General features: G+C 38.4%; 1 protein-coding gene across 1 annotated transcript; it reads right to left on the bottom strand.

Moving 5' to 3' along the window:
- Positions 1–4,186: 4,186 nt before the first annotated feature.
- On the bottom strand, positions 4,187–16,536 carry LOC131885940 (protein male abnormal 3-like). The gene is made up of 2 exons (XM_059234149.1): positions 15,803–16,536; positions 4,187–4,836 (listed from the first exon to the last, which is right to left on the bottom strand). The coding sequence occupies exons 1-2, from the start codon at positions 16,140–16,142 to the stop codon at positions 4,331–4,333; spliced, it is 846 nt and encodes a 281-aa protein (XP_059090132.1). The 5' UTR covers positions 16,143–16,536; the 3' UTR covers positions 4,187–4,330.
- Positions 16,537–18,494: the final 1,958 nt, after the last annotated feature.

Raw genomic sequence — 18,494 nt, 5'->3', positions numbered from 1 at the left:
GATCCCACTGGCTGCACGAGTAGAATTGGAAGTAGTTGTAGTAATAGAGTAGTGGTGTGTGAGATTCAGAGAGAGAGAAAGAGAGACGAAGGGGGAGAAAGGAAGCAAGCGATGAGAAGGAATGGAACAAGGGACCAAACACAGAAGGAGGGTCTGGCCTTCAGAATCCAAGCTTCAATAGTGTAGTACAGGAGAACAACCACTACTACTGCTACTACTACTACCACCACCATTTCCACCACCGCTACATACAACAACCACACCACTCCACCCACCACTCACTCTAAAACGTAGTCGTCAAAGTAGCAACTCAGTTTCCTCAGCTGGGATTTCGTGGATGGAACGTGTAGTCCTGCTTCTTGTTCCCTGCCCACTTTTACTCCAATAGGCAGTACCAGGCAGCATCTTTGGACCAGACGACCAAAGTTTTCTAGCGATTAAACAATTGACTGCGAGGCCACCTCAAGTACAAACGACAAATAACGTGCTAGGAACGCCCGGCAAAATGATAATAACAACTTGTCCCAAAGGAATCGGAAATCTCAAGTTGGTTGGCGTTATTCTACGTCAACAATATACTTCACTTTCTCCGTAGTGTCTAGCCTAAAATGTTAGTTCCATATGATTACCGGATTTTTTTCGGATTTTCCACCGATACAGGGGTTGGAATACACGGTAAAAAATTAAAGGACATGAGTTGCCCACGGGTTAGTGGACAAAGTCAAACACGGTAAAATATCTGATCCTGCGATGCATTAGAATTGGTAGATCAAGGTCGGCCTTGGTCTGTTATTGCATTTAAAAACTTATCTAAGTCAGCTTTAAAAGAAGGCATTGGATCATCTCATATGTAGAACCTTCGAAGGCAGGAGGGTAATAAATTATATAGGCTGGAAACACTTTATAGAATGGACGAGGATTTAATGGTTTTCACTAGTCTAGTTTCATTACGACTAGACAGCACTCTCACCTCACACGTTATACCCCAAAGGTCACTTTCTTTAAATTTATTCTCGGCATTATTTGGGAATGTATTTTTTAAAACCATATAAAATAAGATATCTTTCATCCCTTCGTTGAGTACTCTAGAGTCTGAACTGTTTGAGCCTCTCCTTATAAGAGAGGTTACGCATGTCGGATATACTACGGGTAAAATATCATCTTCTCTTTAAATTCCTGCAGACCTCGCTGGCGCCCAAATGGGCGATATTAGTGCTGTAATCTCACTTATGAAGGTAATTAAATGACATAAGAATTCATTGTAGACCAATTTAGATAACATTAATTGTTCTAACTAGCCTGGATTCTCCAAGGCTTGAGGGCGCTCTCAACACGCACGTTAAGTCTCTACGGTCACTACAATTGACCCTAAAATCCTGGGTTGTGACAAAGCTCCTGATGGTTTTGAAAACGTATAGTATCAGATATCGTTTATATTTTCAATGTTCCTGGTAACAGGTTTTTGGACCTGCTCAACCTTTTGTAAACCTGCCGAACTAGTTTTTTAAGTCAGACTTGGACAAGTTTTCGAAAACAAGTTCTAATCAACCTTACTTTCGAGGGCTAGTCCATGGAGTGGCTAGTCAGATCCGCCAACCCTAATCCAAAGTTAAGTAAAACATCGACAGAATGGCAAAGTGGGCAAATGAAAACGGTATGAAGTTCAGCCAGAAAAAATGCAAGATCATACATCTTGGATCAAAGAATGAAAGGCATCTCTACACTCTCAATTCTTCTCCAATCCAGTCTGTGAGCAACCACATTGATCTAGGGGTGCTCATCAGTGATAATTTGAAGCCCTCAGCTCACATTGGAAAGATATCCAAGAAAGCAAATAGCATTCTTGGGCAAATTAAACGATCGTTTTCGTCAAGATCGCCGGATGTTGTTGTAGACATCTATAAAACATTTGTTCGGCCTCATTTAGAATTTGCCGTCCAGGTTTGGAATCCATGGTTAACGAAAGATATCAAAGTGTTGGAAAACGTTCAAAAAAGAGCAATCAAGATGATAAGGGGAATTTCAGGGACTTATGAAGAAAAGCTTCACCAAGTTGATCTTACGTCATTGAAGATGAGGCAAATGAGAGGCGATGGGATACAAATTTTCAAGATGATGAATGAGATGGATCATTTGCGACCTGAACAATATTTCAAAACGATCGAGCACACAATCTCTACCCGGGAGAAAACAATGCGTAATCTCAAAACACCAAGAGCCAGTTTAGACTTAAGGAAGTACTTTTTCACTTGTCGAGTCGTCCCACTTTGGAATAAACTACCAAAAACTGTACGCGAATGTCAAGATCTAAACGAATTCAAAAATTGGTTTGATACAAACAGACCCTGAGAAAATTAATATGCATTACTCCCATGACATCTTGCTCACACGTCTTATGCATTATAATCTTCCTCATGACCATAAGGTCTCTGAAGATCAAATAAACTTTATGAAACTTTATGAAAAAAAATTAGTTTTCGTTTGAATTGCTGGGTATTCCACTCCCAATAATGGAAAGTCCACAAGAATGTATTGTTGATGGTAAATATTCACAATAGGCAATATTCGATGTAGTTTAGACGCACGTGCAGTAGACTAGTAGTAGGTCGAGAGCCACACCGCCGGACAATGTAGATACAGAATAATTGAACTAATTTTCGGACACAAAAGAGTCCCAACGTTTGCTTCCCGGTGTCATTCCTTTAGAGTAGTGAGATCGATTACATTTTCTAAATTGGAGTTGGCAGAAAACTTAGAAAGTAAAGGCTCAATCAGGTCCCATGGCAAAGTACGAAAAAGGCAAGTTTAGGCAAAAAAGCAATTCTGTTTCAAAGAAAATCAGGGTTACTTTCAGGTACTAACTAAATGGTTTCCCCACATGCTGTTAGTAATGTCAAATACAATCGCAGATATCTAATGGTAACCCTAGGGCGTAGCCTCTCGTGATTTCTATATTAGATCCCATCACTATATCATCTCTTGGACTTGCTTCACTCCTGTTTCCTCTAGAAGGCGTCGCTTTATATCAAAAAAGGAAGACACTTTCATAAAATCCATTGCTGAAATATCTTGTAATAATTGTAAAGAGACGGATTCGACTTCACTTCTTTTTCATACGGGTAGCACGACATTAGAACAAACCACCAGTCGTACTTATGCCATTTCATTCAGTTTGATTATTCAAAGAGAAGTTGGACATCTGATGTTAGGGGTCTTTCCTCTTTTTCCCCCTTAGACCCTTGGTAGCTTCTAGTGATTCACTTTCCTCTTCCTCGCGGAATATCAATACCCATACTCTATCTCATTGATTTTGATTAGGGAACTCTAACGTGTGGGGTGAGGGTGCAATCTAGTCATAATGAAACTAGACAAGTCAAAACCATGAAATCCTCGTTTACTCTAAATAGAGCTCCTCACCTATATGTACTGCCTTTGACGGTTCTACATATTAGATGATTCAATGCTATCTTTTAAAGCCGACTTACATAAGTTTTTAAACCCTTTGTGTTACTTTTGTGAGAACATCTAGAGTGTCTCGGAGATAGGTTTGTATTTTTCTTTTTTTTAATCACCCGCCTCAGTCTTCCATTTTCTATGGAGAATAATACAAAGAGCTGTTCATGAACTTTTTCTCTGAAGAAGATCTTCAAAGGCAGCAACAGGCTTTGATAATTTCGGACAAAAATAAAACAATTTATTCATTAGCTGACGCTTAAATTCTATAACAAGACCTCCAGGCTACATGTAACCAACGTTCATTTCAGTCAATGCGACTCAATTTTCACGCCTAAACACCACCTCGGTCAAAAGATTGTGCCAACGCAATAAAAATAAAATAAAACGCAATCAAGAAACTGAAATTTTTCATTGGTATCTTAATGCCATAGAAATAACCCTGCTTCGTGGATTTCGGAAAAAAATGCAAAACGCCATAATTTTTAAACATCGGATGGTCGAAATTCGTTATCAACCCTACATTCAAGGGCAAGCCAGATCTGCTAACTCTAATTCGTTAGTGGATCAGATATTATATCATTTTAGCTCTTTTTATATTGAAGTGCTGCTGGGTATTCCATTCCCAGCAGCGACAAGTAAGTCAAAAAAAAGACAAGAAGGAAAACCACCCCCACCCCTTTTCCAAATGAATAGAAATGCATGCCCAATTTTGATGGGTTAAAGAGCCAGATTGACTTGCAGTCATTGTATTGTCAAGTGTTTTGTTATTGCACATTGAGCTGGATTGGGGGATGATAAATAACATATTTACTACTACATTCAGAGGGTACTGGGACAACGTCTTAATAACCGATTTTGATGGAACATTTGTTTTTCAGTTTGGCTCCTTGTCTGGAAAATAGATGTTTCCCATGGGATACCTTGGATACACCGGGACTTCAATGTGTCTCAAAATTGGAGCCACGTGAAGGTCAGGGGGAGCGGAATTCTCCAAGAAGTTTTGACCAAAACCGGCGGCAGAGGCCGCCACAGCCGCTGCCAAATATCGTTGCTGAAGCGAATACGCCTGTTGGTTCAGAATGATCATGTCATCTTCGGATTTATTCTCCGAAGCTCTCTTAGGCTTCTTCAACAAAAGTTGAACAGCTCTCAAAAAGTTCTTGTCGCTCTTCATGAACGTGTTCAGGATGTCGATCTTGGAAACGTACGGGAACAGGACTTCAAGTGTGTAAAGCTCCTTTTCCACGACTTTGGGCTGATGCTGGTGATGTTGCTGCTGTTGTTGTTGCTGGAGGTGATGTTGGTGGTGGTGATGATGATGCAGAGGAGGAATCGGAGGCTGCTGCTGTTGTTGCGGATGTGGCTGTTCGGGTTCGACAGCTAGAAAAAAAAGAGAAGGATCGAGATGGAAATGGAACACTAATCGCCTAATGGTCTCTGGGTATCTGGAAAATGTTCACTGACGTGTTGAATCATTCAATGATGATCACATCCCACGGAGGATAATTATGCTCACAGCCCGAGTAACCAGTCATTACCGTCAGTCTCCCCCTGGGAACAACTCAGGCCAAAGATTTCCGATTCCGATTGAAGCTCCATTTCAATTGAAACGCCATTCATGTTCCAACATGGGCTTTGAAAGCAATCTCCTGTGGTTTCTGTTGTTGAGAAAAACGTTGGTTTGGACAGAATTAGGGAGCATAAAAGATGGCTATTGTGTGGAAATAATATCCGGTCTGAAAACTCATCTCTTCAAGGGTTGTTGTAGTAATGATTCTACGATTCAACCACTGCCGAATAGTCCTGGTTACAACAGAATATGGTGAGCTTTAATCTTGTTTCTCCGACTGTGTTTGACAGGCTCAAAGGGAGAAAAAGGAAACAACACTTAAACCAACCAACCAACCAGCCAAACAGCCAACTATCTAACCAACCACACCACAACCAGTTCTCTGAGTGAGTTGGAAGGCGATGAAAAAAAAGGGAGAAGCCACTAAATCAAAGATTCGTAATTGGAAAGGGTGGAGACCACGATGCAATGCAACGCTTTTTATGAGGGTTTAGTGCATAAATTTAATCCACCAACCCTCTTAACCTCTAAAGAGCCTCTTGGGGAAGTTGAGACGACAAACAGACCTTCTTTTGAATCAATGAGGCTTCTCTCAGCACAGAAGAAAAGAAGGAAAGGCTAAAAAAATCGGAGGGTCCTCATAATCATCGTTTCATCTGGGGGAGGTTCAAGGAGTCTCGAAATGAAACTACGTACATAACTAGCAATAAGCGATGGAAAGACGACTCAATTGCCACTTGGAAAATGGAAACCCGGGTTTTAAGCATGCATTTGCGCGTTTTGATCTTGAAGGGCAAATAAATTTGCTTCCGTGTAAGACTTGTCTTCTTTTGTGGCAACTTTTAATATGGGGCATTAATCGGCAGATATCAGTAATAAAAATTACTGTGGGGAATCATGGGTGACACTGTCAAACACCTGGGGTATATCTACCCAGGGACCCTAAAGAGTCTAAAGACCCTAACAAACATGCCTAGATGGAAAATCAACAAACAACAAGGCATTGGTGAAAATGATTAAGTTATCTTTTAGTAGAGTTTAAATTTCTACCTATTAGGAAGTTTGCATAAATGGCAGGCATTATTTAAGGGGCACAGAGTAATACCCAAGTACAGTGCAATCGATTTCAATTTGAATTTTGAGCTCCAAAAAATTGTTGTTTGTTTGCAAAGCATCCAAAATAAACAAATAAAACAGGTGTCATATCTCTTAAGATAGAACATTCCATGATTATGAAGAATCCAAATGAGTATAAAGAACAAAATGCAACTCAGAGCTACAGTATGTCTACTTTTGGATTGAGGGTCATTCCCAGAGTGAGAACCATAGTTTCATAACAAGTTCACCAAATTACTTGAAATAGTATGGTCACGATGTTTCTGAAAAAATTTTTTAAACAAATAATGTTAATAACATAATAGCAAAGATGTATTGCCTGATTGTGTATACAGCAAATTCTTGCTTTATCATGAAAATCTAATTAGCACTTTTCAGTTATTGTACTTTAAGACATGTTTAAAGTCATTTTGAGTATTTTTATATGTCTGGTTTGAAGCACATACCATCAACGGTTATAAAAATGATATTAGTCACATATTTTGTTCAATGCTTATGCCAATAATTGAAATTTCAAAAATTTCAGCAGCAAAAGTTAAGGCCTTACTTGGCGGGAAAGGTTTGGTGATCACAAAAAAGTGGTATTTCCTTGCTATAGTGTCCTTGATCAACCATAACAAAAAGTGCCCGGAGTAATCAAGCCCACACTTCATTGTAGGGAGTTGTTGCCCCAAGGGACCAAAACTGTTCATATAGGATTAATATGCATTCATTCCAAATCATCAATGCATATCAAGGAACCACTGCGAAAAAGTTTTATTTCGGTGACATTTTCATGTGTGATTGAAGGGGTAAAAAGCATGTTTATGACTGGAGAGCGAAATGATATGTTTCAATACATAAAAGGGTATGACTCGCTTAGGCAAAAGAAGAAAGAATATCTTTTTTTTGTATCAAAAAGTTTAAAGTAACTTAAGTTTATGCCTACGCGTGTTTGTACTGTAATGAACTCTGTTTAGGGAGGTTTTGCTTTCTCTGACAAAATATAATGTTCTGCAAAAAAATGCAGTTTTCATAACAAATCATTTGGAACTCGAATTTTGAGGAATGCAGGCTCTGAAAAATTCCGCAATGCTTCATATGATTCGTAGCCCTTAAAAATTTGGGTATTGATAGTGCACAAGTAAGAAAAAATCGAACTGAAATTACACTAATTCCCAAATCATTCCATTAATTCCATTTCACTTTTGGCGAAAACGAGTTCCAACCCACATTTCAGTGAACCCAGGCCATCGAATACAGACTTTCAGGGAGCTTTTAGACTCGGGACATCATTTGGCTTGTAACCGGAAAGAGTACCATTCTAGTCCCACCGACTCCTGTAAGTGCAATATGTGTGGGAAGAACGCCCATGCATATCATTTTCTTTACTTTTGCAAGTCGTCGAAATCAAATTGATGTTTCTTTACATCGCAATAAAGTTCTAATTCTAGAAATTGATTTTCGTCCTCTGCCTTCGCAATAAATAAGGAATTCTTCACAATAATTGATAAATTTATATTGTACGATGTATTTTGTCAGTATTAGTTTCATTACACAGGTACACATTACATTAGGTAGCTATATTAAAATACAGCAAAAGTGTGGGAAAAAGTTCAACATTTTAAATCGAAATGTCGGCATGAACATTTTTCCCAAACAGCCGATTTTTCATCTTTGATTTACGTGATCGGGCACACTGTTCAAGATCCGAACAATTCTCGGAGTAAACCATTTCTTATGGTTTTCTTGAGGACCAGACAGCAAGTTACTTTCCATGAATTTTACACAAAACGAACGTGTTGTTATTATCTTAAAAGGTCAGAAAAGTAAGGTTACCGTCGTCACTCGAAGAACATAATTGCTCTGAAAGTTATTCTCCCTAATGTTAAAGATTTTTTTTGACTCGAGCAAAAATGTAGAAGTTTGTACTAAAAAATTAAAATGCTCTTTCAATGGTACAAAATGAGAGGTGATATGTAGTTATTGGAGCTAAAATTTTACTAATTTTGTAACCGAAACAAAGAATGTCAGTGCCAAAAGTGTCCAATCTGAATAGGTAGTAATAAAATAAGTAGAAGGAAAACATATCGAGAAATGATCAAAGACAACAATACTACACTTACTCTACTAATGCGTTGGTATTTGCTGATCTAAGAAGCCTCGGATCATGGGGTTGTTCAGAGATTTTGGTCAAACAGCAATCCAGATTAATTTGAAAGAGAACCCATTGCGTTAAAACACTGCGTTGAATGCTCTGGAACTTGTATCATCATTTATGCTACATGACCAGGAATGGACCAGGAATGCATTTTAACACATACATAATAACTTACCGTTTATACCTTCGTTGAAAACTGACTATTCCAAATGATTTCATGGTATTCTAAGAAAGATCGGCCGTGCTAGAGATATACCTGCTACTAAAGCAACACACCACTTTTTCAAGTTTTTTGATATGACTAGCGTTATTTATCATTTCAACACCGAACACTAATTTTGTGTCGTCCACATACGATGAAATAAAGAAGCTCAAGAGCAAAGTAAATACCATAAAAGATTGGACCGTGGATAGAACCTTGAGGTACACCCGACAGATACATAATGTAAAATGTATAAACTTTTGCGAGCTACCTTGGGTACCTTCAGCCGTCCCTCGACCTTTTGCCATGTAAAACAAAATTATCACCCACTCAAGCAAATTACATTTGATTCCAAAATAGAAAAATATTGTTAACAGATGACAATGGTCTACCATGCCAATAAACTACTTTTGCCATATAATCAGGGTGTAAAATGTGTGCTTTTTGCTTCAGCTACGCCCAATTACTAGCATTGGTAATTGATTGTCAAAAAAAATTTGAGGCCCAATATTAGTCATTCTTTAAGTTTCCTATCGTACCCTGTGAGATGCTTGCTCTATCAACACAAGGTGGTACCCACAATACTGATAAAAGTTGCCAAATGCCAACCTTCTAATAACGATTTTCGTTGTTATTGAAACAAAGGGAGCAACTTTTGCAAAACTTATCTTGGATTTTAGCTCAGATTAAAATATTATTCCATTCAAAACCTACAAGGAGATCATATTTTTGAAAACGTGATCAATGGATGTTGGGGGTAACCTTAGTTGCGTTTCCAACTAAAATTGTATAAAAATCCATTGAGCAAACGATAAGATATCCTGCTTTCAAAGATTGCATTTGCCTCAAATTTGACTAAAAATTGCTCCGGTTATACCTTAAAAGCAATTGCCAAGAAATATAATGAGCCTTTTCTTTGCCTAAAATATAAATGGAAATATTTCACTTTTTTGAAGCAGGTAGAAAAACTCGAAAAATTTTGCAATGTAACTTAAAGCTGACTTAAAGTCAATATTTCACAATTGTGATGCCATACTTGTCAATTTCAACTTTAATCAAGTTTAATCTTGAATTTTGATTAAATTATATGAACGTTGAATAAAAACATTGCAAGTACGTAGAAATTAGTTTTGCAAAAAGTGATCAATTTGAAAATTAAACTGTCACATGTATCGTTGAAATATTTTAAGAACATGATGGGACAGTGTAGCTTTTGGCTTTTAAGTAAAATGAAAGGCAATTATACATCTTTTATAAGTTTTAGTGATAGGTTTTTGTTACTTTTAGCTTTTAAAGAAATCTTAAAGAAAATGGAGAAATATGATTAGTTGCCGTGTCATTGAAAAAGACAAAATAGGTCTTGGGATTAACTGGAAGCATAATTAGGCCATTTTTCGATCTTTTAAGGTGTAAAACGCAACTTTCAAGTTGTAATGACGAAGCGTCTACTTACTAGAAGTTTAGGAAAATTAAGGCCAATATATAACTAAGAGTATGTTTAGTACTGATTGACTACGTTTTTGACAATGGTGCATTTTAATGCACTTTAAGTTATTTAACACACTTATCTGACCTACTTTTAAAAATGTGTATTTCAAAAAAGTTGTTCCTTTTGTTTTTTGGGAAAAGAAAACATATCTTGATGTCTTGGCATTTGCGCAAACACTTAACCAGAAAATATAACCACCGTGAGTATGAAAAACCCTGGTTCCTAATTTGGGAAGATCATTTGAAGGTTGAACCGCTTCGTTCAGATCGCCTGAAAGGCTGGTTTTGAATGGAAGAATATCCATGTAAAAATTCTTGGTTAGAAAGCTGTTGGAGCACTGCAAAACATCAAATTTTTACGTATTATTATTGTTCTTGCTATTATTACTCTTTGGTTTGGGTTATTATGGGCTTTTCTAACCGCTACAGCCAATGAAATCCCCAGTTCCATTAGAATGAAAGATTATATTTGTTTCATTTGATTGTTGAACTTTATCTGATAGTTGGTTTACCAACAGACTTTGATTGCATAGTTGATCTAGAATGCCAGCTAAAAGTTTGTTCAAGTCAGACTTGAAAGATGCAACCGGATCAGCAGCGGCTACGTATTCCTTACTAATATTATTGAAAATAAGTTTATCAATGATGGAGCTCGTATAAGGAGAGAGGTTGACTTCATTGTTCGAACGAGCCTCGATTCTCGGGGAATTGAAAACTTTGTCAAAAGACACAAATTTCCTCTAAAATTATTTTGGCGGACTACACTTGAATCCTTTACGGACGAGACTTGCTCGAATACTCATCCTCCATTATCTACAAGTGGAGTGGTGAGAGGCGCTAACCCAAAGGTCAATGAGCAGGATTTTATTCCGTTCAAGGCCATATTAATCTCGACAGCCCTAGAGCCCTCATCGGAAACTGAGATGTCACACCATCAGGGCCAGGAGAGCTCGAGAGTCTCAAGTTCATGATGGCCACTAAAACATCTTGTCCTGTGACTATCAAATCATCTGATCGTTCAATTTGTCCAGCCTCACAAATCTCAACAGACTCGTCATTAGAGCGATTAGCTATAAAACGTAAACTCTGTGGAGTTGTAAACACACTAGAGAACTGATCTCCAAGCCTAGTAGTCGTAAGTTTACATTATCTATGGCTTCACCATCGATCTTAAAAAGCCCGTCAGGATGTTTCGTCTTTCTATTAGAGTTTGCGTAGCAAGAAAAGCCTTCAAATTCGATCTGACCTCGAAGACCACTTTACTCTCCATTTTCAACTGAGCCATGGACGCAGGTTGGGTAATTTTGTGAAACAGCTTGACTTTTGGACAGTGGACAAAAGTGTCCAAAAGTGGACAAAAGTGAGCAGAACGTGTCCAAAAGTATGTACAATTGTCCAAAAGTGGGTTGACAAGCAAAAATTTCAAGACCCTATATCATGTTATTTGTTTAACTAATCGAAATGTTAACCAGCAAATAGAATCAGTAATTAATAAAATCTAAGCTTTCTTTAAATACCTAAATATGAAGTAACAGTAGCAACTGGCCTTTGTAGAAAATAGGCACATCAATTTACTAACGTTTTTTATTTCCAAGATATATACTAAATTTGGTTTCTGAGAATCTCAATTAATTAGCTTGATAGGATACAGCTTTGAAATGTTAAAACAAATATCATTAATGTTATGAATATTGAAAAGCCCAATGCCACATTACAATCAAGGCGTTTGGTGGTTGGGTAATTTTAACTAAAATTAAGTCTTAAATTACAAAAACTTAGCACCTCTATATCAAATATTCAATGCTACTTTTTTAGATTTGTAAGTAGTATGTGCACTTTTATTATGAATATAAAAACTGCAATATATGTTTCTTTGAAAAAATCAAATTGATTCTTCTCATTTTCTGACTTCACACACATCTTTAAAAGCTAAAAAAGACTTACATAACAATTTCTAAAGTAACTTGCTTGTGGCAGGAAACAATAAACGTACAAAATGTATCATTCTTAAATTTCAGCAATTGGGTAAGATGTTCAATTTTTAGTATTTGCTCTTTTTAAGGGGAACTCCATAATGACTCATGATTTTAAGCAACAATTTTGTTACGAAAAAAGTTAACAATGTTGAATAGATGAAGCTATTTAACGAGAATCTATCATTTAGCTTTTCCAGTTTTTGAATGCTTTGCACCTGCTGTATTATGACAGAGGGAGGCTTTGCTCCTTGCTTGCTGTCTTAGGTGAAATAGAGATGAGAACCTGTCGTTCAAATATCTTTTTGGGTTTTGTTAGAGGCATATGGCAAAGGTTTTAAAGACTCATTTTGCTTTTGTAACCATCAATGAGCAATTTTTGAAGCAAAAAAAATGTGTTTCAAGTAGAATTTCTTTTCGATTTGTAGTTTTAAAGTTTCATATTTTTGTCCACCTTTGCCCACTTTTGTCCATCCTCATTTTTGGACACTTTTAGACAGGAGTGGACAAAAGTGTCCAAAAATGAAATGCTCACCCTGCATGGACGCCTTAGTTTTATCTTGAATCTATGGCGGACGATTTGTCCACTATGTCAATAAGTCGAGAGATCGTGGTTGATTTGTTTATCACCAAGCGTTCCTATCTATTTTGTCATTTATCACTGAGTCGGTGTAGTTCTCAAAATTAATGGAAAGTTCGATGAGCATATCCAGTTAATATCCGGGTAAAGTTTTTCAAATGTGTGGTTGGAAATATCGCACGTTTAAGTCCAGAGATAGCATCACGATGTCAACTCTGTACAAGTCGATTATTCAGCCACATCTTGAATATGCTTCACCCATTTGGGCTCGAATGAGTTCAGCAGTTTTGCCAAAGTTTGAGCAGGTACGTACAAAGATGTTTTACCAAAGGTCTCGTATTGGGATAGGTTCAATAGGTTAGGACTGCACAGTATTCAAAGAAGGCACGGAAGGTACTTGATATTGAACGGTTTCAAAAGCAATCATGAGCTTTGTCAAAACGTTTAATTTTGATTACAAAAGCAGTTTGTGAGCTATTTTTGGAAATCATTGGCTTGTAGTAGAGCTTTGTTTGGCCAACTGGCAACTGGTCAGATGCGAATTAACGTAGAAAGTAGGAAATGCAATTGGTTTAGTTAGATTACAACAGAAGTTAAGATATTCTGAAGTGAGAAAAGTGCAGACTCATCTGGAGCCAAAACATTAGTGGGCAGTCCTAATCACATTTAAAAAGATGGAAATTCAGGTTCACCTTGACCCGCAAATCTAAATATTGGTCTGAGAGAGTTCATCATTTATATGCAAAACCACGAAATTCTGGAGATGTGGTTTGCGAACGGAACCATAAATAGCTTTTCTCCTTAACCCGTTCAATTATTCCAAATAAGCACTTCATACGGTCACAAGATCTTGTTGAAAAGATGTATTTGACCAAATTTGAGCCCAAAACTATGCTGAGAGAACCCAGAAGATAAGTCCAAAGTTATGTAGCAAACACGACAGAAAACAGAAAACTCGAATTTTCGGCCTGCTCTGGGTCAACTACACAAGCTTTTGACAATATAACTATGAAACGAACCACTTCACAAGTGAATATGATAAAAATGACCTACCATTAATTGAGGAAATCTACTTTTCTTAGCTCTCTACTTTATTCAATAAGTGGCTCTGAACTGCTATGACCAAGAGCAGGCCGATTAGGCAGGGTGCTCGTTTACAGTCCATATTGCCAGAAGTCTGTGGCAAAACCTATCACTACGCAATCAACCATGTCCGAAGGCAAGCATTGGTACACAAAAAGCCCCTTTTTAACATTTTGTGTTTAATAGTATATATTTCTGGTTTGAATGGGTTGGATATCCTCGCGAGTTACAGTCTAAAGTGTTAGCTGATTTGCATACTATTGTACGGTAAATGCTGAAATTCGTGCACAGGTAAGACTGATCTTCCAAAACATATGTTCATAAGTTGGGATGGTCCTTCATAATCTCTGAAATAGCAAATGCAATTTGTGTTCCTTAGTATTCAACCAGTCGCATTTTCACCAACCACTAAAGTGTGAGGGTGGAAATTAAACCGGGAACAACAGTTCATCCTCAAGAACAGTGTGCCGAATTCCTGTCCAAATTTTATTTTTCAAATGTCTTATAACCTGGGTGTTAGAGTGAAGTTTGAGCATGGCTCTGCCAATGAGACCATCCATTACATTAACCCATTTAGCCCAATATTCCAATATCGACTAACCATTTTAGCTTCATTTTTCTGTCCTTTGAATGTTACTTGATATAATGAAGGTACCAGCTAATTCATCCAGTACAAAGAGTTTAATGGAGTGTTCGCTGTCTAGTGACGAGCACCTCGTTCTTATCTATAAAGCTCGAAAAGTTAACTTGCTTCGCCGTCGAGCATCAAACCTAGAGATTTGAATGCGAGCAGTTGTCTGCACACAAGTTAACGTGAAGAGTGGCTACTCTTTAAGGAAAACTAGTTCTGACAACCATCTGGAATTTATCCTCAACGACAAAACAAGCTATTTTTCTTTTACTGCCTTTGTTAATTAAAAATGAGGCCCCTTTTTTTCTCCTTTCCGACTTTTCTCATGGAACTTTTTATATACTATGTATGCTAATCCACGCCAACAGCCAGAGAACCAACCTGATAATGAACGTGAAACCCTCCATTTGTAATGGATTACCTAATGGCTGGCCTCACAAAACTTAGCCATCCCAACTTTGCGGGCCAAAACACAGAAAATACATAGTATGTAAATCCGAAATAGCGTCCCAACATTTTTATCTAATTCAAAATTGAAATAAGTTTGAGAAACCTTGATAAATTTTTCGTGCTGGACCTTGATTGATTCAGATCCCAAGGAGTACAAGTCTAAGCGCCTTTCGGCATTCAATGATTTTCGCCGTTCGAAATTATTTTGAAAATTTAGGGGATTTTATTATCTTCCTACCCGCCAGAGGCAGAAAAAGCGTTTCATGGGCCGTTTGGGATGTCTTAGGCTGCTGGGACTATTTTGGACCACTACTTTGCTTTTTGCTTTCTTAGCACTACCCTGGCTAGAATCATGAATTTCATAGTTTTAAATCAAAGCAGGGGTGCCTAAGTTCACTTTTCATTCAAAAAATATAAATTACGTGTCTGACAGTTTTCTTTCCTTCACTTCAAGCATTTTAAACTCGTTAATTCGACGGAAGTGGTTAAAGAATTGAGTTGAGCTTTGCCGCTCGAGATAGTAGAAGCCAGAGACGATCATGTCAGTTGTTTTAACAATTAAATGAAAATATTTGGTTAGTAAACAACCAAAAAACACTAAAAACGCAAAAATAACATTCGGCCCAAACTAGTAGCTGCCACCTAATATTGCCCAAACGGCCTATGACACGCTTTTTAACGTTGGCTGTAGGAAGTTAATGGAATCACCGAAACCTTGAAAATAAATCCTTGTCACAATCCAGCGTCAGTCCAAATTTGAAAGTTGTGAACCTGAGCACTTCAGGGGACATACCATTTTAAGAGGTCCAAAATATCGATTTTAAATTAGCCTCTAAGACTAATAAGAATACTGGATCTTATCCATACTTTCCCACTCGAAAAAAAGACTGTTATGAGCTACAACGCAAAAAACAAGAAATGCCTGTGAAACGAAATTCGATTAGAGTGCTTCAGGGTTAAGTGCATTCAAAAATAGTCTGCTTCGTTGGTAAAATTTTTCCACTTCTCAAATTGTGATTGAAGATGACCTTTTGTCTTTTAGTTTTAGAAGATACCTATACTACATATCCCTGGGTTGGAATGCCAAATTGAACTTTTGATTGACTCAATTACCTGGCGTGGACGATGTGCCCGGCCAAGAGACCGGCGGCGAGGCTGCTTCTTCCTCTATGGGCGAGGATCGTTCATTCTTCTCGGAAACCTCATCCTCAGTGCTCAATATTCGAATACCTTTCTGCTTGGCTTCGGCCTCTTCCTGAGCTTGTTGCCTCCTCAAAGCCACCTGTGCAGCCATGACCCTCTGTCGCTCGGCTATCAAGGTACACTTGGCACAAAAGCAATCCTTCCACCTGCAGTACCTCTTGTGTCCTTTCAGGGCGGAAACGATCCCATGGTTGCGACATCGAGCACACTTGGGCGTACGTTGAGCCTTCTCGTAGGGAGCCACCTCCATAACCGCTCTCGGAAGTTACAAGTTTGAAAATGAATTACAATGTTCCACTACCATACACACATACAGTAGCCGATGTGGTTGGATTGGCCCATCAGGGCCTCGACATGGGCACCGTTGATAAGCTCCGCCCCACCGTTTGGTGGCATAAGCAAAGCGCCTCCCCTTTTTTCGAGAGCCTCTTGGGCCAGAACCCATGCATGCTTCTGGCGCCACGGACTTGATCGTTTCGAGACTTCAAGAGCGACGGTCCCGACGATCAACCCTCGAGTCACCCTCGAGTCCCTGGGAAAGGGGAAATGAACTCGCAACTGGCCGAAGGGACACCAGACAATAACGTATAAAATACGAAGAGAGTGCAATGTGGAAGGGGAGCCAAGTGAGTGAGGTTCAACTTTGGGGGAATGGGAGGGAGGAGGTTAGGAATGCCTGGAATTAATGGTATGTCATTGAACACTTGGACGGGGAAATAGTCCTTTATGACCCACTATCTGCTGAACAGCCAGTACTAGAGCATACTGCCATTGACTCAGATGTCAATTGGAATGAGAGGCAGAGTGCAGGATATGAAGGATCTGGGATGGGTGGTTACTCATCTAAACGGACTTTGAGCATTTGGTTTCAATCGCAATGGAATTCTTCGGTCGAACCTATTGTAAAGTGAAGAGGGAGCAAGGCGGTGAGATGACCCTACTTTCTGCAGCAGACGGAAGGCTCGTCGAGTGGAACAAGGAGGGTTGAAGTTATTCAATCTAACACATTTAAAGTTTTACTATTATATCATATTATCAAATGTAAGGCCCCTTAAGCTTCCCTTGTAGCAACATGTGCCTTAAGTCTTGGATGAGACAGTCGAAAAAGATACTCAAGTCAAAGAAAAAAAAATCGGCCAATCAATTGTATAAGAGCATCATTCTGAATCAGGTCTTTTAGTCTGACGGAATTTAATTGAGGAGATGTAACAATAAAATCGTGGAAACATAACAAAATTTGAAAAAAAAGCAAGCGCAATTTTCAGGGCTGATCCTCGCTTTTGATATTACAACGTACGACTATTTCAAGAAACCATGGTAGCCGAGTGGTCACATGCACCCGGTGTGTTCCTCAAAGGGCGTGAGCTCGAATCCCTTAGTTCGATACGATAGGGTACACGGTACACCCTGACAATCCCATTTCCCCACAAGGGGGTGTACGTATGTCTACATATATGGTAGTAATGATTGTTCACATTAGTCATGTTCACTTTTCTAATGGAGAATAAGAGATCTTAGTTTGTCTTGATCTGTCCATTATCGGAACGATGTTGCGTTCCCAATGAGTGAAGGAATGTGAAACTTTAAGATACATTTCGGGAGGTTGGGTAATGAATGGTATGCTTCGCAGGAGGGACAAGAGAAGAATGAAAAGAAGAATTGAAACGTGAAAGGAGACCAAAGGGTGGATGAGAAATGTAATGGTAGTGGTCACAATACCTTTATTCATGATCACTCCAATAATAACTACGAATAGGCCTCCCTTTTGTTCAGTAAACTCCTTCTAAACAGTGCTCCAGTTCACTGAAAAAGAGTTGGATAGAGGAATTTGCTCGCAGGTTTTCTTTGTAGGAGATTTTAATTTTCCGGCTAGTTTTGTAGAGTGGTAAGTTAGACTGGATGGGTATATTCCCATTTCGAAATCGATATCTCAGTCGTTCGAAAAGCTGGAGGAGTGATTAGCTCGGTCTTTACTAATGACCTTGCCATAGATAAATTAACCTCATTTTTGAGGAAGTTTGCTCTAATATAGCAATCTCTGAATGAGTACCGAAAGGTGGGACACGGACAAAAATTCTGAAATATAAAAAAAACTTTGTTTAAAAAGAGTTGCAAACTAGCAAAAAGGCTTAAGAGCAATTTTAATCCATTAGATGTGGCTAGTCTTCAAAACCTGTTGAACTTGATTCAGGGTAAAATTATGGTCTCCATCAAGAAAGATCAATTAAAAAACAGGGATTAGAGTGGTCCATGAGTTAAGGTCGAATCCAAAGGCTTTTTTCTTATATGGAAACTCTAAGAGAAAGATGAAACACCTTGCAGGTCCCTTGACTTCGGTGGTGAAGCCATTATCAATGCAGAGGTTATGGCTAACATGCTTGGAGATCAGTTCTCTAGTGTGTTTTCAACTCCACTGAGTGTAGGAGCAATAGCTTAGTGCTCTAAGTATGAGTCTGTTGAGATTGGGGACATTAGTCAAATTGAACAGTTTGATGATCTTGAAGTCACAGATCAAGATGCTTTAACGGACACCAGTTTCTGATGAGATGCTCACAGGTTCTTGCTCCTGTTTTTTCGTACTTGATGCGTTGCATATTGGATC

Source organism: Tigriopus californicus, chromosome 8 (genome assembly GCF_007210705.1).
Source record: "Tigriopus californicus strain San Diego chromosome 8, Tcal_SD_v2.1, whole genome shotgun sequence".
Lineage (NCBI taxonomy): Eukaryota > Metazoa > Arthropoda > Copepoda > Harpacticoida > Harpacticidae > Tigriopus > Tigriopus californicus.
The sequence above is the reverse complement of the archived record's forward strand: the minus strand, read 5'-3'. Positions and strand labels throughout refer to the sequence as shown.